The sequence below is a fragment of the Carya illinoinensis genome, chromosome 1 (assembly GCF_018687715.1).
Source record: "Carya illinoinensis cultivar Pawnee chromosome 1, C.illinoinensisPawnee_v1, whole genome shotgun sequence".
Classification (NCBI taxonomy): Eukaryota; Viridiplantae; Streptophyta; class Magnoliopsida; order Fagales; family Juglandaceae; genus Carya; species Carya illinoinensis.
The window spans coordinates 26,497,004-26,521,980 of NC_056752.1; the positions used below are offsets into that span (position 1 = coordinate 26,497,004).

Sequence of the window (24,977 nt, forward strand, 5' to 3'; positions counted from 1 at the left end):
GCTTTTGAGTTACAGTAACTCCAAACTCTCCACCAAGTTTGGCGAGTTACTCTTCATAGACAAAATTAATTTTTGATTCCAAAATTCTCTCTCTCTCTCTCTCTCTCTCTCTCATTTGATTATATATATTTAGATGTGTTCTATGTTGTATAATTACATTGAAAAAAATAGTTAAAAAATAATAATTTAATTGAAAGTTAAATTATTAATTAACATACGGTTAATATAATTGTAAAATATGAAAAGGAAATAAAAATATTATTATTAAAAAATAATATTATATTATTATTTTAAATAATCTAACGTGGGGTTGTATCTTAAATAGTTTTTATTTTATGCAAAACTTGTGCAAGTCTTGCACAAGCTGTTCGTTAAAATGAATCATTCAAGAAAAAGTGAGTTTTTACCTTTTTCTTTTTATGGTAGGGTCCGATTTTTTATAAAGAATTTATGCAAAATTTGTATATTTGAGATTTATATAAATTATTACTCATAATTATTATTATTATTATTATAAACCCAAATCTAAGAAGATTGGTTGTCTTAAACTCATTGAAATCTTAAAACTGATCTTAACGTAAACCTAGCAATTTATTTTATGAAAATGGTTGAGTGAGTTCAACCTAGCATTATTCAAGGGTAAAATAACATTATAATAGTTTTATATTATGTAAACTCTTACAAACCTTTTAAAAGAAATGAGAAGGAGAGAAACATGCGGAATAATGATCAACGTGATGATTGCGTAGTAAGTTAGTAACTAGCCCATCAAATTAGGTGCGACTTTGATTGAAGGTGATTCTCACCCAACGATAATTATTTTTTTTTAATTTTTTAAAAATATTTTTTAAAACACTTTAAACATTTTAAAAGAATATAAAAAATCTTAAATTTATTAAAAATACTTCCTTAATCATTAAGTAAAAAAATCAAATTAATAGATTTTGTCGGTTGGTTTTTATAAATAGGAGAAGCGTTTTCCTTTATTAGAAAGATAATGTTAGAATTATCGAGAAAATAAAATAATTATACTGATAATATAATTTTTTAAAATTATTTTTTATGTATTTTTCTTTAAAATTAAAAAAATATAAATCCTAAAAAGAAAATTCTAATCGATAGAGATATGGGTATACCTATCATTTTCCGTGATAGAGTTCTGAATTGAGATCAAACCTATTTAAATTTTTTTTTAAAAAGTTGATAAAGTTGAAAGCGAAATAATTGTGTAGGTTAAAAGGTAAATAGTGGAGGGATATTTCTGTCATGCAACCGAAAAAAGCAGCAAATCGCCCTTAAATCTCGGGACCGTTGGGGTGGACTTTTGGGCTTTTGGCAATTGAGACAACTGGAAATTTCATTGCATGCTCTTCTTCGGCAAAATTAGAGTCACGTAACGTTAAACAAAATATCGATCACAGCACCATTATCCACCGTACACGGAATAAAATGTTCTGGGACATCTACTAGGATTAGGAGTAGCCGTGACGAGGGGTCTACAGAATAGCCACAACCTGACAAATGCGATAACGACCCGCCCGTAACTATAGTGCATCTTATCTGAAAACTCATTTTTGTTAATATAAATTATAATTTGCTTATTATTTGGAGCTCAACGGGTATTTCATTTTTCTCATATTAATAATGAACTTGTAGATGAAAAAGGCCAAGGGGGGAATAATTTCAACCCTTTGCCCCGTCCCCCATTGTCAATATTCTGAGGTAAAATCAATCAATCGAATTCGATTCCTTTGGAAATTTTGTCATGGTTTATAATCTTATGAGGTTTTTAGATTTCTTTTTTCTAAAGCAGTCTTTTAAACAGCTTCTGTCTGATATTTTCGGCTTTGAGAGTGGTCCAGATCGCAGTCTCGGGTCTTTGGTTGTACCCAGAAGTTGAATTTCTGTATCTTGAATTCGTGGGTATATCTTTAAATTTGAGATTTTTGGTTTCAATTTGGTGGATATAGTTTTGTTTTTCCTTTTGTTGGGTTCTGTTTCTGTAGACTTCCTAAAAATTAAAATCTGCTAATTAAATCTGGGTCCTCATAAATTTGTTGTTTCTGATTCGTCAAAACATTGGCAACACATTTCCACTGTCGGAAAAACCATGGAATCTGCTAAATTCTCAACTGGGGTCTTTGGATGTTCGACTAGTCAGTTCCTGGAAACACCATAAGTGCACAATTCTTGGATAGTCTTTTGAATTTTAAGTTGTTTTGATCGGTTGTGTCTGGAAGATTATGCCAAATTTTCCAATCTGAATTTCGATATTGACTTTCAGGGCCGGAGTTTTGGGTTTTCATAGAAAATGGGGGTTATGTCGAGGCGGGTTGTGCCCGCCTGTGGCAACCTCTGTTTTTTCTGTCCTTCGCTGCGGGCAAGGTCAAGACAGCCAGTGAAACGGTACAAGAAGTTGCTTGCTGATATATTGAAGGTGACTTTTCTGCTCCACTCAACACCATTATCCTTCAAATTAATATCCTTCAGAGGCTCATTTATTGATATTTTTGTTTGTTTGGAAGAAGGGTTGACCTGGCAAATCTATGATTGTAATTGGTCTTGGTGCTACTAAAACCGAGTTTGCACAAGCACTAGTTGGATCTGAAGTTTTTTTCCCTTTACAGTTATTTTTGTGTTGCCTAATCATGAAGGTGTAGACATTGTAAGGTTCATCACTGTTACTGTTACATTCTTATATTATTACTTATATTAATAAGTAGATATTATTAAAAAAAATGCATCATATACCACGTAGACAGGAAACATACAAGAGGAGAATATGCCTAACTATAAATAGAAATGTTCTTAGACTATTACTATTAGTAGGGAATTCCTTTTTATGAGTAAATCTTGTAAAGAGTTTGTTGGGGAAGTAAGTAGAGGTGTGATACTCCATATTAAGTGCATATAGGTGGTGAATGAGATTCCACATTATTAGAGGGGTAGAAGTTTTTTTTAATAATGATTTGAAGTGGTTCCAATTGTACCATTGGCTAATCTTAGAATATAGGCCCAAATATGGCTTTGGACTTCTTTGGGTTGTTACAAATGGTATTAAAGCCAATCCTAACCAGAATTATGGAACTTGGGCTGTGCCATCTAAGTTTGGATAAGGACATTGGAAACTTGAGAGGGTGGGGGGGTGTTAGATTTTGATACCCCATATTGAATGAGTGTTGGTGGTGAATTGGATCCCACATTGCTTGGGAGGAAGAAGTTCTTGTTCTTTGTAATGATTCCAGGTGATTCCAATTGTACCATTAACCAGTCTTTTTAGAATATAGGTCCAAATGAGTGTTGGTGGTGAATTAGATCCCACATTGCTTGGGAGGAAGAAGTTCTTGTTCTTTATAATGATTCCAAGTGATTCCAATTGTACCATTAACTAGTCTTTTTAGAATATAGGTCCGAATGTGTCTTGGTTCTTTTTGGATCGTTATTAGAGGAGGGAGGCTCAGGAAATTTCAGCTCCAGTGGTCTCAATTACTTATGATCCCCAAGCCACCCTCATTCCCCCTCCCCCCACCCTAACTCAGCAAAGAAAAGAAAAGCATGCTTCTGATATGCTTATTGTTTCCAATTTGTATATGGCAGGACGCTGAACCAAGTGATAGAAAAATTGGGAAACTTTGTGAATATGCTTCTAAGAACCCATTACGTGTCCCCAAGGTAAGACTCTTTGTTCTTTTTTCAATTGTGTATTTTTATTTTACAATATTCTCTTTCATATTTATTAGAAATTGCTTGAAGTCAACGCATGCTCTTTATTGGCTGTTATGCTCATTTTCATAAACCATCTGTTTTTACAAATATTTGTTTAGGTTTGCTACATGCTGGTGCTATCATTAGTTACACTTTCATGTTGTTTTCCAATTGCTGAATTAGTTTTAAATCAATAATTTAATGCTCTTTCTTCTCATTGGTTGTCCTGCTTATTTAAGATGGGCTGTGTTATTATGCCAAAAATTTCACATTTTCCAGAAATTTTTGGCATTATTGATCGTCTCAAATGGGTAGATTATGCCTAGGTCAAACTTGATGAAAAATGATTGAGGTTTTCAGCATTTGAAGTTTCCATAATCATGTCAAGGTGTTGGTGCCCATCACAAAAAGAAGAATTTCTATTAGCTTCACTCATGTCTTTTAGTGTTTTGTCTCCGCAGATTACCAATCAACTAGAGCAGAGAAGTTACAAGGATTTGCGGAGTGAGAACTTTGGAACTCTGAAAGTTGTGTTGTGCATTTATAGGAAATTGCTATCGTCATGTAAGGAGAATATGTAAGTTTGATGGAGTCTAGTCTTAGTTTGATGGGCTTAATTTCCATGATTTTCTTGTGTCGTTTTCTCTTTCTAGATAGGATCTCTTTTTTATAATTTCTGTACATTGATTCCGCCTTTTGTACTTTTTAATTGATTTTTTTTATTATTTATAAAAAAAGTTTATTTGGGATATAAACGAAATGTGTTGTATTCATTCAAGTTTTTCAACCATTGAGGGTAGGTGGACAAGAGCTTGGAAATGTAGTTTTTTTTTTTTTTAATTAGTGTAAATAAGAATTTTATTAATGAGGACTAGGCACAGCCCAAGTGCGTGGGACATATACAAGAGCAACACCTAAGCATGAGTGACTAGAGATGCAAGGAAATCATGGATATTCAGACCATTGAAGTCTAATACAACTGACCAATGAAATAAAGTGTTAAAAAAGAAAACTCTAAGCTCATCCATTGACCGCTTTCAATCTTCAAAGCTTCTATCGTTCCTCTCCCTCCAAAGACACCACCATAAGCAAATGGGGACTATCTTCCATATGGCTGAGATTTGCGAGTCGCCATGCAAGCCCCTCCAACTTGCTAGAAAACCAACTACCTTTCTCATCATGGCCACCTCACAGTGGAGGAGTGAATGATCCACATTCTGCCCACTTTTTTTGCACATGCGACACCACTCGACTTGATGATCCGGCGTCTTTGTAGGTTGTCAAATGTGAGGATCTTCCCCAAGCAAGCTGTCCATACAAAGAAAGATGCTTTCAAAGGTGCCTTAGTCTCTAGATACTCTTCCTTGGGAATGAAAGTTTGGAAACGTGAAATACTAATGAAGAAAATTCTGCACTAAATAGACCACTGTATTTAGCAAACTATTGGGTGTTGACCCTGAAAGAGGTTTTTGCTAGGGATCAATCCCTCCCTGTGGTTCTGCTTGGCTTTTACATGAGAGGCGACTCAATCAAATAGTATATAACTTCTTATGTTTTGATATTTACTTTGATTGCCTAAGTGATGTTGCAAAATTTTTTAAAAAAACTCTTGACAAAGAACCTTATAATTTTCTAGTGATTAGTATTGCTAGCGTCCATACTTGCACGTGAGAAATAAGCCTCAGTGGCAGAGCTCATAGAGAGGGATACTCCAGTGGAATGTGAGCTTCACTATGGCAGCCCAAGATTGGGAAGTCAGCAACTTTGAAAATTTCTTCCAGCTCTTATATGCCATGAGACTAAGCACTCAAGGAGCTTATACTTTATGGTACCAGGAAAGGTACATTTTCAGTTCGTTCTTTCTACAAGGCCCTCACACAACCATAGAATAATCCTTTTCATGGAGAAGAATTTGGAGAAAGCCCCTCCTAGGGTGGCATTTTTTGCGTGGACAATGTCTCTAGGGAAGATTTTGATAAAGGATAAATTACTGAAATGCGGGGGGTGATAGTGGTGGAATGGTGCTATATGTGTAAACAAAGTGGAGAGACTACGGACCATCTTTTACTACATTGCGAGATTGCTAGAGCATTATAGGTCGATGTATTTAGAAGGGTAGAGCTAGTCTGGGTTATGCTTGCTACAGTGGTTGAGCTTCTGGCATGTTGGTCGAACCTCTGCAGCATTCCACAAATTTCACCTATGTGGAAAATGATTCCTATCTGTATTCTATGGTGCTTTTGGAAGGAATGAAATGACTGGACATTTGAAGACAGGGAGGGAGCATTCATTGGAGGACATTAGATTACTATTTGTTGAAACTTTTTTTCTTTGGGCCAAAGCTGTAGATTTCAATTGCCTCGATTTTCATGTTTTTCTTGTTTCTATTTCTTCCTCCTAAATAGGTGTTAACTCTTGTATACCCCTCGTGTACTTGGGAAATGCCTATTTGTATTAATATGATTTAACCTTTTACTTATAAAAAAAAAATATTCCTATACCAAAGAAACTGCAGTGAAGTGAGTCTTCAATGGACTCAGCATATGAACCTCCCATTTTTGGTTTTTTTTTTGGGGCGGGAGGTGGGGCAGGTTTGTTGCATTTCTAAGTATTTCTTCATTACAAAGTCAATAATGATATACAAAGAGTAAATTTGCTAAAATTTTGGCAGTCCATATGTCTACTAATAGTCTAATATGCTGCTTTATCATTGCTTATTACGTTTGTACATATTTCTTTTTCTATAAGAATCTGCCAGAGAAGCATGTTTGGGTCTGAGTTTAGAGACAGCTCAGGCCACTTTGTGGTAACTAATTGTAGAAACCCCCCATTTTTAACATAACTTTTAGGAAGTGTTATTGGAGGCTCTTTCCTGGACTAAATGGTTGTTGTTATTGTGATTTAGAAATATCACAACTTCTTTAGTGGGAAGGGAAAGTGATGGAGACCAGGACTTATAAGATTAAGGGAAAGAGAGAGTTGGTGATACGTCTCAGGAAATGTTGCATTATCCTTGCTACTTTGCAGTAGAGTAGTCTCATGAAATGCAGACTGAAGTCTTATAGCGAGAAAGTTCACTTGTTGAATATTCTGTTTGCTTGATTGCTCCTGTATAGTTGTTAATTGATTCTTTCTTCACTTTCCACTTGAAAATGAAGTATTATTTGTGCTGATATTGAGTGGAGGCTTTCAATATGTGCAGGCCACTATTTGCTAGCAGTTTATTAGGGATTGTTCGTACTCTTTTAGAACAAACTCGACAGGAGGAAATGCAGATTTCAGGTTGCAATACTCTAGTTGACTTTATAAATAGCCAGGTACGTAATGGATAGAAGGATGAAGTTTTGATCTGAATCATTTTGACATAGCTATAAATCTATTAATAACGTGGCTTATGCACTTGGTTTGAGTGCATATGGGGAACTCGTTTATCGGGCCCCTCTTGACAGAATTTACCACCCTGTTAGTGAAAATTGTAAATTTTCCTGCAGAGACTTTTTAATGTTGTTGACATTGACAAGATAATAAATGGGATTGGTTGAAATGAATGGCTAAAGATTGGATATCTGATTTGGAATCTACTGATGCTACAGGGGGATCTGTTGGGTGCTCCCCATATTGCTTTAGTCCTTACATTTACCGTGTTAATTCTTTCTATAAGTTAGGCCTTACATCGCATATGACATTATCTGTTTGTCATTAGTTAGTTGATACTGACATTTCGAAATAAAAGTAGATGGATAATACTTACACATTCAACTTAGAGGGGCTCATTCCCAAACTTTGTCAATTGGCTCAAGAAGTTGGAGACGGTGAAAGAGCTCTACGTTTACGTTCAGCAGGACTGCAAGCTTTGGCTTTTATGGTACAATTCTTTTTCCCAATCAAATGTCACTTCTAAAAAAAATTGCTCAAGCTTGTATTGGCATATGCCCATACATCTCCAGGCTACTCTTTTTCTTTTTCTTGCCCATAACCTTTTCTTACTTGAGATATCCCTATGTGTAGTGTGTACATTTGAACTTATTCAATTCATTACCTGCTCTTTTTTTTTTTTTTTTCCTAAACGAGTCTTGCATGGAAAAGAAGTTAACATCATACAGCTATGCTACCAACTTGTCTGTACTATAACACTCATGTTGGTAAAATTTGAACACTGGAATGATGATCACTTTATTTCTTGCATGATAATTGTATGCTACACCACATTGTAGCATCAATTAATCCTATTGTGTCAAGTTATGGGATCAATATGATTAGATTCTATTAGCCTTATATTACACCAGATTGAAAGCTGTATCAATTCAATCTTTTTGTCATACTGTATTACAGGATTGACCTCTCTATGTACATGGCACTTAGATGTGCAACTTGTGTATGGTTTGTCTCTGCCTTTGGCCAAACAATTATTTATTCCCTTTTAGAAGTAATCTCCCATGCCATTTTCTTATTCACTGTTTTACATTATCTAGTTGGACAGCTTTCGTTTTCTTTTGTTCTGTCTTTCTCATTGTCGTTTTGGGGTCTACTCAATGCTGAAAAGGGGCAAGAGTTGATGGGTGGGTGGACGTTAATGCTAAAAAAGGGGAAGAATTGATGTTGGGGCATACTCAATTACCTTTGCCTATTATGATAAAAGGGAACAGGTTAAAGTTGAAAATGGACAGAAAAACTGTTGAGGGGAATCACGATGTGGAGGGTAGCAATAGAAATAGTTTTTGTTTCTCCATCTAATCAAATTGAAGTAATAACTCTTTTTTTATAGGTAAATTGAAAATAATTCTATTGAGATGAGAGTAGTTAATGGCTCAATATATACTGGTCAACAAGTGATTGGAAGCCTTATTGTGCAATTCTATGATTGCCGATTTTCTAAATAGCTCGATTAAGCTTTTTGAATCCATTGGGGAGGAAGAGGTTATTGGCTTGAGAGGCCTTTCGACGAGATGGAGGTACGTAAAGTAGTGAAAGCTTTGAATGGTGACAATGTTCTTAGCGTTGATAATTTCTCATGCCCCTTTTTAAACAATGTTGGGATGTGATTGGAAACAATATCGTGCAAGTGTTTCATGATTGTCAATTTAGGGCTGGGAGCAGGTCTCCTGAACTTGCCTTGATCCCTCTAATCCATCGACCCAACAGCCCGGGTGGTTGGATTATTAAGCTTTTCTCTTGTTAAGCGGGCGGGTGGCGGGTGGGCACCCCATCCATTTGTTTGCTTAGTGTTGGATGATTGACTCATTCCATACTAGAAATAATTGTAGGAAGGTCTACGAATCTATTCGAACTATCAACAAATTCCTAGAATTTAAGGCAGGATGGGAATTGTAATTCTTTCCACTTCTTGGGGTATAATAATGGACAGAAAGGCTCACTACAAACGAATAGAGGCTCACTACAAACGAATACACCACAAGATCGAACTGCACTCATGCCTCTCCCGCATCAAGTTGACCGACCCCCCACATGGTGATTCTATCAATCATGTAGAACTGAGGGAGCAAGGCCTAGAACTGTCTGAGAAACCTAGTACTTCACCTAATTTATATCTTCACCAGCCACACCTCTCTCTTCCCCTCCTCTTCTTTCTTGTTCTCTCTTCTCTCTTCTTCATTGTTCCTCTCTTCTTTGCTTCTTCTCTCATGGGGCTCATGGCCGATGGCCTCTCAAGGTCTAGAGACCAACGACTATGGTCGTGGGTCTCATGAGGTCCAGTGATTGTTTCATCCTCTATATTTCTTTCGATTTTGAGTGTAATCGTTTGCTTTGATTGGAAGGTTGGGGTTTGTGGTCTAAAATCTCGATTTTGGTTTGTAAAGCAATGCAGAGATGGTTTGATAGATTTGATTGGCAGGGCGAGCACATGGAGGGTTGGGTAATCCACCAGCCTGTTCGACGGGTATGATCGAGTTGATTTAAGGGCAGGGACAGGGGCGGGGTGGAGATTTTCCTCCCCACCTAGGTGGGGGTGGATCTACAAGATTACAATACTATAATTTTAGTGAATGGGGGTGTACAAAATCATCTCTAAGGTCTTGCTAATAGATTGGGTTGGGTGGTAAAAAAGATCATTTTAAAGCCACAAAATACCTTTGTTAGAGGTGGCCAAATTTTAGGCTTTATTCTTATTGCTAATGAATACTTGGATGGTAGGCTGAAATTTGTAGTGCATCCTGTATTATGCAAACTGAGCATGGTGGCACATATGATCGTGTCAACTAGGAATACCTTTGGTGTGCTTCTCGATGTTAGTGAATGGCCCATACAACTTCTTTAGCAGCTTGTAGATTGTGACAAGGAGATCCGATGTCTCCTATGCTTTTTTTTATAGTCATGGAGGCACTTAGTAGGATGTTTTCAGCTGCAGTTGATGGGGGTTTTATATAAGGATTTTCTTTGGGGGCTGGAAATACTGGTGTTATTAATTTATTGCATCTCTTGTATGCAGACCATAATATGGCGTTCTGTGAGGCTAACACAAATCACCTTTGGTGTTTGTGTGCTTTATTCTTGTAATATCCCAGGCTTAGTTTGAGAAGGTGGTGAATGTGATCCCACAGTACTTGGGAATGAGAAGTTTTTTCCCTTTTAAATAATTGTAAGGAACTTCAATTTTAACATTAGCTAGTCTTTTGGAGTATAGGTCCTAATGTGGCTCAGTCCTTCATTTAGTCATTATAATTTCTATGCTTTGATGCCATTTCCAGATTGAAAGATTAATTTGGCTACAATGGAAGTTGCACTTGTGGGGGCATGTTGACAATGTTGAGAGCTTGACCACTTTTAAGGCAAAGACAATTTATGATGAAGTTAGAGAGAATATTGAGCATCGACTGGTCAGAGAAAGGAAATGTATTTTTTTTTTTTTTAAGGTGATGGGATTACAATTATTAAAAGCACTCTTTCAAACCTCGTCTAAGTATTTCATATCCTTTTTCACTCTCTTCTAGCATGACTGATCATAACGTGAACCTACAAAGGGACATCCTCTTTTTTTTGGGGACAGGTGTTTAGGGGAAGAACAAAAATATCAATTAGTGAGTTGAGCCAAGATGTAATCGCTGATATCTGAGGGCAGTTTGGGGGGTTTGGGATACGCTCGGGTTTAACATTACTTGGGAAGTGGTTTTGGTGGTTCCAACATGAGAGAGAAGCATTGTGGAGGGTAGTAGTGGATTCTAAGTATGGATGTTTGTGGGGTAAGTGGTGTTCTGACGTGTTCCAAGGAATTCACTAGGTGTAACTTTGGAAGAATATAAGGAAATGTTGGGGAAGTTGTTGAATCAACCCAAGTGTGAATGCAGATGATGTATAGCTGCTGCACATGCACCGTTTGGTGTTTTGTTGTATTAGGCACCGACTGCAGCCACCAAATCACCCACATGATTTCTGCAGCAAGTTTGTGCACCGAAAGAAGCCTCCCTCTTGGTCAAAAATTGTGGGAGTTTGTCTCCCATGGCTCCTTCTATAAAAGGAGGTTATTTGCTGAACATTAAAATCATCCTCATTGCGGTGAGCGATCAAGCAGAGGGTTGAGGGCGAAAATAGGTTCTGGAGAAACCTAGAACAGAGGCCATTTGAGAGAGATAGAGAGTTGTTTATGAGTGTTTGTAAAATTGTACAAACATATTGAAAATATTGATTTTCCGCTTCAGTGGACGTAGGCAAATTGCCGAACCACTTAAATATTGTCTCTCTATCGTCTTGTGTGATTTTTTGACAGGCCGGAGGGCACAACAGAAGTTTCTAATTATATAGTATTTGAGATGGGACATGGATCCGGAAGTAGATTTACGCACGATTTGTAGTGTGGTGAGAGGGTCCTCAAGGAAACTTTCCCTGAGCTCTATAGTGTTGCGCTTTATAAGGAGGCTTCAATATTGGACAATATGGAGACTTCAAGTGATTCTTCAGTTGAATACTAGCTTCATCAAAGCAGCTCAAGATTGGGAGATTGATGCTTTTTGTAAAATTTTTAATATGTTGTATTCCAGTAGAATTAGAAGAGAAGCTGAAGAGAAGATCCTTTGGACCCTTTTAAAATGGGATATTCAGCATTCATTCTTTATATAGGATCCTTACTCATCAAGATAGTAATCCATTTCGTTGAAGAATATTTGCTGAGCAAAGGTTCCCTTTAGGGGTGTAAATTTTAACCGGTAAACCGGACCGGACCGGCCCGGACCGGACCGGACCGGTTGTGCCGGTTTTGAACCGGTCCGGTCCAGAACCGGTTTCATAAAATGAAAAACCGGCCGGAACCGGTCCGGTTTCGGTTCCGGCCATTTTTAGACCGGACCGGTACTATTTAATATGTGTATATTTTTTTATTTATTTAATGTTATATGTTATATATTTTATATTATATATAATTTTTTATATATAATATATAATAATATAAATTATAATTATATATAAGATAGTGTTATTTTAATTTATAAAATAAAAGTTTAATCTCAAACATGAAAATTTAATTGATCATATGCTTTAAATATATAATATTATAAATATATATTATTTATTAATAACATTTTATCATAGATTCATAAGAAGTAAGAACCTAAAAAGAAAGAAAATCACTCAAATATTATTACTAAATTTTAATGTCCTAATACACTTAAAACTCTTTATATTTTTTTTGATAAGTACATAAGACATTAGTAGATAAATATAAATTATATATATTAGCATATAATTTATATAAAGCCATACCAAAGCTATACTAATAGCATAAAGTTTTTACATAGCACTTTTTTTTTTTTGCATAGCAGTCTTTTTATATAGTAGTTTTTTTTTAAGTAGAATTTTTTGACACAGCAGTTTTTTTTTTTTTTTTTTTATTTTATAAATAGATTTTTTTTTATAATAAATATATATTTTATTAAAACCGGAAAACCGGACTGAACCGGACCGGAAACCGGTAAAACCGGAATACCGGTTTAGGAGGGTAATCGGTGCGTAATCGGTTTTGAAAAATGTAAAACCGGTGCCTACCGGTTTGGTCCTAGATTTTGTCTAGCACCGGACCGAACCGGACCGGTTACACCCCTAGTTCCCTTGAGTGCTGCTTTCTTTACTTGGACGACATCTCTAGCGAAAATTCTCACCATGGAGAATGTAAGGAAAAGGCACATGGTTGTGATCAACTGGTGCTGTATGTGTAAGAGGAGTGGGGAATTTGTTGATCATCTTCTACTTAACTGTGAGACTACAAGTGGAATAATAGCTTCTTTAGTTGTGTTGGAATGGCTTGATCCATGCCCAAAAGAGTCCTGGATCTACTTTTATTCTTGGAGAAGGTTGGGTGGCAGCTCACAAATTGTGGCAATATGGAAGATAGTTTTTGTTTGCCTGGTAATTTGGAAAGAAAGGAATGGTAGAATCTTTGAGGATGGCGAAAAGATGTTATAGGAGCTCAAAACATTTTTTCAATCCATGCCCTAATTGCTTGGATTGTTTCTATAGACTTTAATGGGTTAAATTTACACGATTTTATTATATCCTTTGCTCATTTTAGATAGATGTCTCTCTTGTGTACTTCCTATGTACTTGGACTATGCCATTTGCGTTTTTCATTAAATATGCCATTTGCGCTTTCCATTAAATATAGTTCTACCCTATATAAACCCCTTTTAAGTTCAATCTAACACATTCTCTAGCTTCTTGAAAGTATGAGTTTTTAACTCATATTGGAATTATTTTCTTAATTTTCTTTTGCACAAGTGATCTTAGGAAACAACAGCAAATGATAATACATCTAAATCTTTGAAACCATACCGAAAAGAATAATGATGAAAACTACGACACCATCACACCATTATCCTACTCTACTGGCATGATAGTACTTAGTAATCTTTGGATGTTTATTTTTTTGACAAGAATTGATCCAAGCATCAATAAGTATAATCATGTCAGTAGAGTACGATAACAATGAGATAGTAATGTATTTTCTAGCATTTTCCTATTGAAAATTATTGGTATTGTGAGATTCATTGGGCAATGAACTAGCGCCACTATATGCAGATTCTCTCTAGAATGGTGAATGGAGGACCATATAAATGTCACTATCTTTCTACAGAAGTATTAGCGGAGCTTTTCTGAAGCAGGGTAGGAGTGGCTACTAGATTCATCCCTCTCAATGATGCCTTTTTGGAGTCAAATGTTTTTTATTATTTTACTATTTTATTATTTTTCCTTGGAAATTTATGTTTTGTCCAATTTTATGTTTCTTTTCCTTCTATAATTGCTTCTCCTTGGAGGTTTAATTTATCACTTTGTGATTTATAGTATCTTAGATTTTTCATGTTTCCTCTTCTTTCGCAACTCCCTTGATCAAGGCCATCTGTCTAATACATCTTGATTTATGCTTTTCCCACGCTCTTTGACTTGCTTTGTTGTTTTTATCCACTATGTTGTGCTAGGTATCGTTCATGGGTGAGCACTCCCACATCTCAATGGACTTTGATAATGTGAGTATTTTTGCCTCTTGTCAGTTTTATTGTTAATATTTTAGACATACACACCTTATAAGATCAAAATAAGTGTTTTTTTTTTTTGATAAGTTAAGATCAAAATAAGTGAGAGCTAATTGTGTAAATCTTTGGTAAAAAAATTTAGGTTTCATTTCGATTTAAAGTGACAAGTGTGTGGCATTTGGCTTTTGGACATTCTACATAAATATGAAATCATATTTACTATTTGATTTGGTTCTGAAATAGATCATATCAGTGACCTTGGAGAACTACATGGATCTCCAAAATAGCACCAATACAAAGGAAGACGGACAATATTCTCAATCTGAGGACCAGTGGGTTCAGGGAGTACTTAAAGCCGAGGAACATGGCTCATCTTTCCCTGATATCAGTAAGAAGGTTCCTTTGTTGCCGAACCTCATGGCTAACCCTCATTTAGACCCTACAATGTAAAGCTTTTCATTTTTGGTCTTCAAAAACCACCTTTGGTCCATATCATTTTATTGAGAAATAATTAATATTCCTCTTAACATCCTTGCATTCCATTTGCATTTCACAGGGATACTTCTAAAAATCCTGCTTACTGGTCAAGGGTTTGCCTGTACAATATGGCCAGATTGGCGAAGGAAGCCACAACAGTGCGGCGTGTGCTCGAACCCCTTTTTCATAGTTTTGATGTTGATAACCATTGGTCCCCAGAAAAAGGAGTTGCCTGTTCTGTTTTGATGTATTTCCAGTCACTTTTGGAGGAATCAGGTTACACATAAATCTTTAGTACTCTATCTGTTCTTCATATAATTAGTTTTCTAATAAAACATTTGTGCACAATTAATGTAGCTCATATTTACTGTTAAACAACAGGAGATAACTCCCATCTCTTATTATCTATCCTGATCAAGCACTTGGATCACAAAGATGTTGCCAAACAACCTCTCATACAGATAAACATTGTCAATGTCACCACTCAACTTGCAAAAAAAGCAAAGCAACAGGCCTCGGTTGCAATCATTGGTGCAATATCGGACCTGATCAAACATTTACGGAAGTGCCTTCAAAATTCAGCTGAAGTGTCCAGCTGTAGAGATGGTTCAGATAAATTGAACACCGATCTTCATTTGGCTATAGAAAAATGCATTTCACAGCTGTCAATTAAGGTTTGGGATTGTTTTGCAGTCTTGTTTTAAACAAATGTGAATACTTTGTGGAGTAATGATGCACATACATCAATTTTTGCTACTCTGTTTTTAAATAGAGGACATATGTAAAATTCAAAATTAAAAAAAACTTTGGTTTTTTTAATGAAGTGGCTGTCACATTTATAGGTTGTAGAATTGTTATATTAATATTGTTATTCTTTGTAGTATCTGCCAGATATGAGGTTCTTTGGAAGTTTGTCTATACTTGGACCAGGTTCTTTTTAATTCACTTTTTATTCATTTTAATGGCCGTAGACTAATATAGCATTGTTGGACTTATAGTTGTAAACTGCTGAATTTGATTAGTTTATGATGATTATGCAACACTAAGGAAGCAGCTCTTCACGCTTATTCCTATTTAACAAGACGAGCAACACCCTGTTATGAACATCCCTACATAACGGGATGTATTATTAGTAGTTTGTGGGGGTGTTCTTTTGTGGGATGGGCTTATTTGGCTTCTTTGGGAGCTTTGGGTGGTGTCCTCTTGATGTGGGATAGTAGAGTGGTGGAATTGATGGAGGAGTGTATTGGACGGTTTACTGTAGCATGTTCTTTTAAAAATATTGAAGATGGGTCTAAGTGGGCTTTTGCGGGAGTATATGGGTCATATTTGGACAGGGATAGATGTTTCTTGTGGGAGGAATTGCAGGTTTGTATTATTTGTGGGAATTGCCTTAGTGCATGTGTGGGGATTTCAACATAACTCGTTTCACTAGTGAGCATTCAGGAGACACTAGTATGTCGTCGGCTATGGAGGAGTTTTCGGAATTTATCTTTGATTTGGATCTTTTTGATCTTCCCCTTGTTGGGGAGCACTCACTTGGTCCAATAGTAGGAGCTGGTCGAGATTGGATAGAATTCCTCGTTTCTTCATCTTGGGAGATTCATTTCCCTGAGTTATGTCTGAAGAGAATGCCTCGGGTTTGTTCAGATCACTTCCCTATTTTGCTATATTGTGGAGGTGTACATGGGGGTCGAAAGTATTTTAAGTTTGAAAATATGTGGCTTGGTGCTGACGGGTTTGAGGATAGGGTTAGGAGTTGGTGGACTTCTTATCAATTTACGGGAACTCCTAGTTTTATCCTTGCAAGTAAACCAAAGGCCTTGAAAAATGACTTAAAGAAGTGGAATGTTGAAGTTTTCGGGAATGTTGATAATCAGAAAAATTCCCTTCGGGAGGAGTTGCATGCTTTGGAGGATGGGGAGGAGATTGAGGCTATGAATGAGGAGGCAATGTTGAGGAAGAAAGAGGTGGCGATCAAGCTTGAAAGAATTTTGTTGAGGGAAGAGATATCTTGGAGGCAAAATTCGAGGGCCCTTTGGTTGAAAAAGGGTGACAAATGTACAACATCACAGAGTGGCTAATTCACATAGGCGTAGTAATGTCATTGGGATGCTTTGTTTTGATAATAATGTGCTTTTTTCCCCTTTCAAGATTTAGGATCATACTGTGCAGTTTTATGAAGTTCTACTAACCGAGCTGGCTGATTGGAGACCTAATCTTGATGGTTTGGTTTTTGATTCATTGGATTCCTTTTCTGCAAGCTGGTTGGAAAGACTGTTTGGAGAGAATGAGGTTTATCAGATGGTTTGTGGAATGGTCAAAGATAAAGCCCTTGGCCTGGATGGTTTTTCCATATGGGTTTTTTCAAGTTTGTTGGGATGTTGTGAAAGTAGATGTGTTGCGGGTTTTCTGGGAGTTTTTCAACTATCAAAAGTTGAGGAGTCTCTTAATGCCACCTTCATCTCTCTTAGTCCTAAAATAGCCGGGGCCACTGAGTTGAAGGATTTTTGCCCTATTAGCCTGTTAAGTGGGGTTTATAAGATAATTTCTAAGGTGGTTGCCAATCGCATGTGTATGGTGATAGAACAAATTATTTCTAAACCCCAAAATGCTTTTGTTCGGGGTAGGCAAATACCTGATTTTGTATTGATTGCTAATGAATGTTTAGATAGCCGAATAAGGGAGGGTGTCCCGGGTGTCATTTGTAAGCTGGATATGAGAAAGCATATGGTCATGTGAATTGGGATTTTCTTTTCTATATGCTTGGGAGATGTGGTTTTGGGGAGAGGTGGTGTGCGTGGATTAGACATTGCGTCTCTACTGCTCGGTTTTCAGTGTTAGTTAATGGAAATCCTTGTGGTTTTTTCCATAGCTCTCGTGGATTGAGACAGGGGGATCCGTTATCCCCTTTCTTCTTTGTCATTATCATGGAAGCTTTGACTCGAATGGTGGAGGCTGTTGTAAGGGGGGGTTTTCTTTCTGGATTTACGGTGGGAAATATTAACAATGGCTTTGTCACACTTTCTCATCTTCTTTTTGCAGATGATACTATTATTTTTTGTGATGCTGATCGTGGACAGATTCAAGTCTTAAGGGCTGTTTTACCATGTTTTGAAGCTGTATTAGGCATTAAGGTAAATTTGGGTAAGTCGGAGATGGTTCCAATGGGAGAGGTGCGGAATATTAATTGTTTGGCGAAGTTTTTGGGGTGTAAAGTTGCTGCTCTACCTATGAAATATCTTGGCCTTCCACTGGGGGTGTCTTTCAAGGCCAAGTCTATTTGGGATGGGGTAGTTGAGAAGATTGAGAAAAGGTTGGTGGGTTGGAAGAGGTTAAACTTATCAAAAGGGGGTAGAATCACCCTCATTAAAAGTACTCTTTCAAGTCTCCCAATTTATTATCTTTCTTTGTTTACTTTACCTGCAGCGGTGGGAAACTGAATTGAAAAATTATTTTGTATACATTTTTGTGGGGAGGAATGGGTGAGGAGACTAAAATCCACCTTGTTAGTTGGAATAGAGTTTGTTGGGTGCTGGATGGGGCTTCGTAGTTCTAAACAAGTGGCTGCAGTGTGGAAGATGGTTCCTTGTCTCATGTGGTGTATTTGGTGGGAAAGGAATGAGCGATGCTTTAATAAGGAGCGCACTGTGGAGGAAATCCCTGCATACATATCCCGGCTCGCATGTTTTAATATTCATTTATACTGTGTGTTTGAACTTACATTTTCTTGTAATCTTTGTCATCATTAGTCTCGATTAACCTTCTTAGCAGTAAATCCTTTTTTTTTTTAAATCATTAGTTCTTGCTTCTGTGTCACTGATTTGATTCGGTGTGGGAATCATTCTTGATGGATTGCAGTTACATTTGTGATTAACAGGTCGGAGACGTGGGACCCATTCTTGATATGATGGCTGTGGTGCTTGAGAATATCCCAACAGCTGCTGTTGTGGCTAGAACAACGGTCTCTGCTGTACTTCAGACTGCAAAGATTATCTCCTCCATCCCTAATGTCTCATATCACAAGAAGGCATGTGCGTTTGTTTGGATTGTACCATGTTAGCATATTTTCAGATCTTGTATAATCATCCAAGTTTCTGAATCGATACTTATGACCTGTTTCAGGCTTTTCCTGAAGCTCTGTTTCACCAACTGCTCCTAGCAATGTCCCACCCAGACCCTCAAACACGAGTTGGGGCACACAATGTTTTCTCAATGGTTCTTATGCCATCACTTCTTTGTCCTTGGCTAGACCAGAATATTAAACCTTCACAAGCAGTTTCTAGGATTCCCTCTGTTGGTACATTGCAGAAGGAAAGGAGCGTAAGATTTTCCGTGCAGGATGAAGATACAGACACCAATGAACCCAAGAATGTTGACGTGGGGGAGGAAGTGAGTCAAGTATCAGATGTAGGTTTGAAACAATCTGTAATTGATCTATCACATGATCCTTCCTACAGCTTCAAGCGTGCTTTTACTGATGGAAAAACAGTATGAAACTACAACCCTTATCTTCTGAAACTACAACTCTTAATTTAGCACTTTAGTTGAATTATAATAGGGTGTTCTTATTCTTAAGTAATGTTGAAATATCTCATCTTATCTATCTGTGCATGCTTAGGAGCTAATCTGCCTTCGATTGAGCAGTCATCAAGTCAGTCTTTTGCTTTCATCGATATGGGTTCAGGCATCATCTGCAGAGAACACCCCTGCAAATTTTGTGGCAATGGGTCATGCATTTAACATTGCTTTGCTTTTTGCACGATCTAAGGTATGTAGGGTTCGTTTTTTTCTTTCCTTTTTTGGATCTTGACTCCTTACTGTAAGAAGAAATAAAATGACTTATGACTATAGTCTGCATGATGAGACCAAAAAAACTGGTGAACTGGGATTCAATGTTCAGCTGGCAGAGAGCAGTGCTCTGACAGGTAGATATGTTCTTGGCTTGGATTATGAAGAAAAGTGTCCCAAAGAGTAGTTTCCATAGAAACCAAAAATATCAATTTTATTTTATCATTAATACTAATTAAGATGACATGTTATATATAAACCATAAATTTCAAAGTTTTGTATTCAACAGCTTTCTCTCAATTTGTGTGATGATTTATTTGCTTTTAAAACAGACCTCCGGTCATGCTGCTCTAGTAAGATGTTTCCAGCTGGCATTCTCCCTTAGAAGCATCTCTCTGGATCAAGAAGGTAAGGTGGAATGTACAATTGAAAATATTTTTCAGTCTATTCATTTTAATAGCAATAGTCAAATACGTATGGACTAGTGAGTGGACAGAAATGTGGTTTAACAAAGGTAGACCATGTACAAACAGCAGGCTTGTTATGAAACTTTAATATGCTCGAATGATGTTATAACTTTCCCGAGCTTGACTCTCTCTCTCACTCTTTCAGTCCAAGAGGAAGAATGAATTTTCTAAGTGCATCTCTGATATTATGAAAGATATAAATAGCTCTAGAAATGTGGGTGCCTTCTTATAAGCATTTGATTTGCCTTAAAGGTTTCTCACTCTTGTGAACATTCAGCATACTTGGCTTGAGACCTTTTTGGCAACCTTTCATTAAGTCATTGCTCCAAGGAAGATCAAGACAAAACAATCAATGTTTAAATCGCTTTGCGTTTAGGAAGTTCAACTTTTTGTTTAAGCGAATCAAGTATTTCATTGGTGAAATTTTCTAATATGTTTCGTGCACACTTTTGAAGGAGGTCTACGACCATCTCGCCGAAGGAGTCTCTTTACCTTGGCATCATCAATGCTTATATTTTTGGCCCAGGCAGGCAATCTTCCAGAGCTAATTCCCATTGTTAAAGAATCTTTGGAAGACAAAACAGTTAATACCTAGACCTACACTTCATTTTGAGAAGGAACTCCTTTCAAGCTTCATTTAATACTCCTAGTTCATTTTATTGAGTTTATGCATTTGACAGGTGGATCCTTACATGGAGTTGGTTGACAATATCCGACTACATGCTGTCTCTGTACAGTCTGATAAGGAGAAGATATTATATGGATCACAGGAAGATGAAGTTGCTGCATCTAGATCTCTTGCAGCTATCGAATTAGATGATCAAAAGTTGAAAGAAACTGTTATGTCACACTTCATGTCTAAATCTGCAAAATTGTCGGAGGTGATATACCAGTTCTGTCTATTGCATTCTCTTAAGAATGTTTTTTTTCCTGGTTGATTTTTTTTTTTTTTTAATTTCTGCTCATATCAAGTTTGTAACAGTTATCAAATTCTAAGCCTCTGATTTGTTTTGCATGGTCATAAGTTTATTTTGGGGTCAGGAAATTGTTAATATTGCAATTTAAGGATCATTATGTAGCAAGTGTTGTTTACTTCCAGTAATTGCAGAGAAAAAAAATATAAAAAGTGACAAGCATAGGAAGATCACCTTGAAGAAATAGGTTGGTCAATAAACAAATAGATTATGTTGAGAACAAATATATGACACAAAAGATTACACTAGAATCTTCTATTTTTTGTCATCACTGAAAATTTACCTTCATCATGGATGTGAGCGTGCACACACTGTATATACACATATCAATGACAAAAAGACAAATGCACAAAGGATGAAGATCTTGGGACCAGTGCCACCCAGTTTCTGAATTCATTTTGTTTCTTCTGTGACATCACTTTGAATGAAGACATGCGATTTAGCCTGAATTTCTAAGTTGGAATGCGCATAGTCCAAAACAAGGTCTGGGTGATTAGGTTACTGGGTTACTATGACAAGCCTCTTATATGGATTTCATAGTCTCTAGCAAGCCTGGGTTTGGGCTGCTTCTTGGTTACACCTACGGTGGTTGAATCCTTTTGGAGTTTCTTAAAAAAAAAGAAATGGATTGCCAGATTACATGGTCTACAGTTGAACTCCCAAGTATAAACTTGTTGAGATTTTGGTCTAAAGTTCCACCAAATGTGTAATTGTCTTCTAATTCTCTGAGTTGTGTATAGTTCTGTGGGTATATATTTCTGGAATTTATCGGTATTGAACATCTTTTTTCTCCCCAGGAAGAGTTGTCAAGCATAAAGGATGAACTTTTACATGGATTTTCCCCTGATGATGCGTATCCCTTAGGGCCCCTATTGTTTATGGAGACCCCACGGCCTTGTTCTCCTCTTGCCCAGATGGAGTATCGTGATATCCATGAGGTAAAATTTATAGATTGAATTTTCACCTTCATGGCTCAAGCAATTATTCCATGTTAATAGTGGCCTCACTTTCAGGTCATTGGAGCCTTGACAGATGAGGAAGCCTTTCCTGAAACAAGTGGAAGTCAGTCGGGTCGCAGGACATCTCTCTCCATTAATACCATTGACATTATAAATGTTAATCAGCTTTTGGAATCAGTAAGTTAAAAATCATATTAGTTGCATTACATTACTGAAAAGAGCCAACTGTAAAAGTAGCCAAGTCTTCAACTATTATTTATTATGCTTGTTATTATGATTCTCTATCAAAGAAACAGTATTAGGGAAAATAGATTTGGTTTTTTTAAAAGTCTGCAAAATCCGATCTCTAATTGGCTTATTCAAATTTTTTTACAGTCTTAGGTTTTCTTATTTTAGATGTGAATTCTAAAGTGAAGCAAGAAGTGTTGGCAAGGGGAGGGGAGAGACAGAGAGAGAGAGTGTTAGGGAACTAGAGAGTATGAATGTGGCTATTGATGACTGAACCTCTATTATATATATCTATATCAAGTCCTTTTCTGTTGTCATGCATTTTATATACTTTTTTAAGATACACGTACATGATCTAACAAGTTAGCATGCTCATTGTGACTTTCACACCACATTGATCAATGCAACTATGTGCTTATAAAAGCTAACATTTTATTGTATACTCTACTGGCCTATATGAAAATATAACTATTAAAATAAAATAAAAATTTAGGTTCACCGTCACCCTTTTGATCTTAGTGAATTCAGAGTTACTATCACTCAATATTTCAGAAGAATTAAAGTAATGGATTGTGTTAAGATGTGCTTGGCATTTTCAAGGTGGTGAAAGATTGGATAAAAAATGGCAGATATGATACCTTTCCATCCCTCATTTGCATGTCTAAGTTTTCAGTAAGTGCCCTTAGTTGTTTATGTAATTCAAGGCTATTCTATCATTCATACTTTTCAAGTAACAGTTTAACTGCCGCTATACCCTACTATTACCGCTCTTCCCTTACTAAGGGGAAGGTCTTAAATTCTACCCATCGGAGCAGAGGATTGACCCTACAATCCACATTTAATCATGTAGATAAAGTTTAAATTCCTTATTTCCTTCAGTTAAACTCGTTTCTATACTACTCACAGGTTTTGGAGACAGCTCGACAAGTTGCTAGTGTCCCAGTTTCCTCGACACCCATACCTTATGACCAAATGAAGAGCCAGTGTGAAGCTCTTGTAACGGGGAAACAGCAGAAGATGTCAGTGCTTCATAGTTTCAAAGATCAAAAAGAGTCCGATGCAATAGTTCTGTCTGGTGAAAATGAAAAGAAATACCATGTTTTACCAATCAGGGTGAGTAAATTCGTCATGGAAACAGGAAATTAATTTGAAGTAAAATTTTTTGTTTGTGTCAAATGAAATTTTCTGCTAAAAAAAAGACATTTTTTTATGGGGGTAAGATGGAAAAACTGACTTCACATATTGAGTAATGCCAACCTTAGAATTGGTGTCATTGCCGCCAGTTCAGAAATTTTTGTGGTGGTTCTCATACAGAAGGTTGAAAAGAAAAAAAGAAAAAATAAAAGAAATAAATTATCCTGGTTCATAATGTGTTTTTGCCACCGATATGTTACATTTTATTTGCTGAAGAGATTTTTTTTAACACAATATTTTCATGGGCTTTGGTTATTGTTTATAATGGGGACAGCTTTCATAATTTCCTTGTATCCATCATTAGTGCTTAGTGGTTATTAGGTATATTCAATTTATACTTCCTGTGTACTAAGTTTTAGTTTTACTTATAAAAAAAATGTTATGCTTTATTTAGTGTGATATTAAAAAGAAAGTTGGGGCTACCTCGTTTGTTTTCAAATATGAGATGAGATGAGTTGAGATTAAAGTTGAAAGTTGAATGAAATATTGTTAGAATATGTTTTTTTAATATGATTTTTGTTTTGGGATATGAAAAAGTTTATTTTATTTTATATGGGGATTGGGAAAAGTTGTAATAATGAGATGAGTTGAGATGGTTTGTGAAAACAAACGAATCTCGTTCTCACATCTAGGCTTGGAAAGGTGGATGATTTTGTTACTAAGATAATTGTCGGTAGAGCATATCTTAAATGCTATGATATACATGTAGAAAATATTACTGAACCGTTCTTACTTGGCCATTTTTCCAGACTTTGGAGTCATCAGACGAGGATCTAAAGTTGATGAATAAGGAGCCAGTTCAAAGATATGATCAGCTTGTCCTCTGCTCACTCGAGTATCAGCAAAATTCTTTCAGATTACCGCCTTCAAGCCCCTATGACAAATTCTTGAAAGCGGCCGGATGCTAATAGAAATAGCAATGAGAACATATACGGGAAATTGGTTCAATTTGTTTGTTTTTTACTCTTTTCTCGTCCCCGTGCAGTTGGCAGTTTTTGCATTATTTAGAAGTAATTATAAAACTTTTTCCAGTTTGTTTAGATTTTAATGTACCATATTTGCAAAATTGATGAAATGAGCAGGAAGAGCGTTGGAGAAAATAGTTGATCTTTGGCAGAAACGTACTTGGATGTTTGGCAAGGATTGTTAATATTGATTTACATGCTTATATGTAACCTTTTCAAGTTATTCCATGTAAATTAGATGTAACCTTTTCAATTTATTATTTCAAAGATATTCCTTCTTCCTTTCTTGTTATTCTTATGCCACAACTGTGTAGACGTAGGGGAAAAAACACCATGGCATCAAGGAATTGATCTGTAGGCACATGGCTCTAACTATTAGAACTGGGAAATACAGCCAGGAAAGAATGGAGGCTTAAGAAACATTAATTAAGACTAGTTTGGACACTTGGAGTATCTCAGAATATTGTGAATAATAGTAAAATTGTTTTAAGTTCAAATGTTTTAGTGAATTTTGGAAAGTGAGAGAAAAAACACCATAAAATATCATAAACTAATGCTTTTTGAAGTTGAGGCTGAAATACCGGCCGGTACGGGCTGGTACATAGGCTAGTACGACCGGTATTTGGATTGGTACGAAATAGTTAGCATTTCTGTACCGGTCCAGTGGCTGGTACGGCCGGTATGCCGTACCGGCCAGTACGGTACGATTTTAAAAACCATGGTCCATGTTGTAGATGTCGAA

At 36.4% G+C, this 24,977-nt stretch overlaps 1 protein-coding gene across 7 annotated transcripts; it reads left to right on the forward strand.

The window, feature by feature from the left end:
* Window positions 1-1,579: 1,579 nt before the first annotated feature.
* Window positions 1,580-24,469, forward strand: LOC122314196 (protein SEMI-ROLLED LEAF 2). Of its 7 annotated transcripts, none has more exons than XM_043129620.1 (21): window positions 1,580-1,722; window positions 1,826-1,923; window positions 2,285-2,437; window positions 3,598-3,672; window positions 4,167-4,282; window positions 6,908-7,022; window positions 7,442-7,570; window positions 14,127-14,174; window positions 14,424-14,626; window positions 14,737-14,933; window positions 15,039-15,331; window positions 18,538-18,687; window positions 18,783-19,148; window positions 19,279-19,428; window positions 19,781-19,856; window positions 20,371-20,498; window positions 20,596-20,796; window positions 21,687-21,827; window positions 21,903-22,025; window positions 22,983-23,189; window positions 24,020-24,469. In XM_043129620.1, the coding sequence occupies exons 3-21, from the start codon at window positions 2,312-2,314 to the stop codon at window positions 24,176-24,178; spliced, it is 3,003 nt and encodes a 1,000-aa protein (XP_042985554.1). In that variant the 5' UTR covers window positions 1,580-1,722; window positions 1,826-1,923; window positions 2,285-2,311; the 3' UTR covers window positions 24,179-24,469. The 7 variants fall into 7 exon arrangements, with proteins under 7 accessions (XP_042985554.1, XP_042985568.1, XP_042985561.1 ...); XM_043129634.1 differs by having other exon boundaries at window positions 1,826-1,919; XM_043129627.1 differs by lacking the exon at window positions 1,826-1,923 and having other exon boundaries at window positions 1,587-1,722.
* The last annotated feature ends 508 nt before the right edge of the window (window positions 24,470-24,977 follow it).

What these genes read in the sequence shown, in the direction of transcription:
- LOC122314196 (XM_043129620.1), top strand. Translation starts at nt 2,312, where the DNA reads ATGGGGGTTATGTCGAGGCGGGTTGTGCCCGCCTGTGGCAACCTCTGT. An exon ending in AATCTGCAAAATTGTCGGAG is followed by an intron (nt 20,797 to 21,686) that starts GTGATATACCAG and finishes TTTTCTCCCCAG; the next exon opens with GAAGAGTTGTCAAGCATAAA. An exon ending in ACCATGTTTTACCAATCAGG is followed by an intron (nt 23,190 to 24,019) that starts GTGAGTAAATTC and finishes CCATTTTTCCAG; the next exon opens with ACTTTGGAGTCATCAGACGA.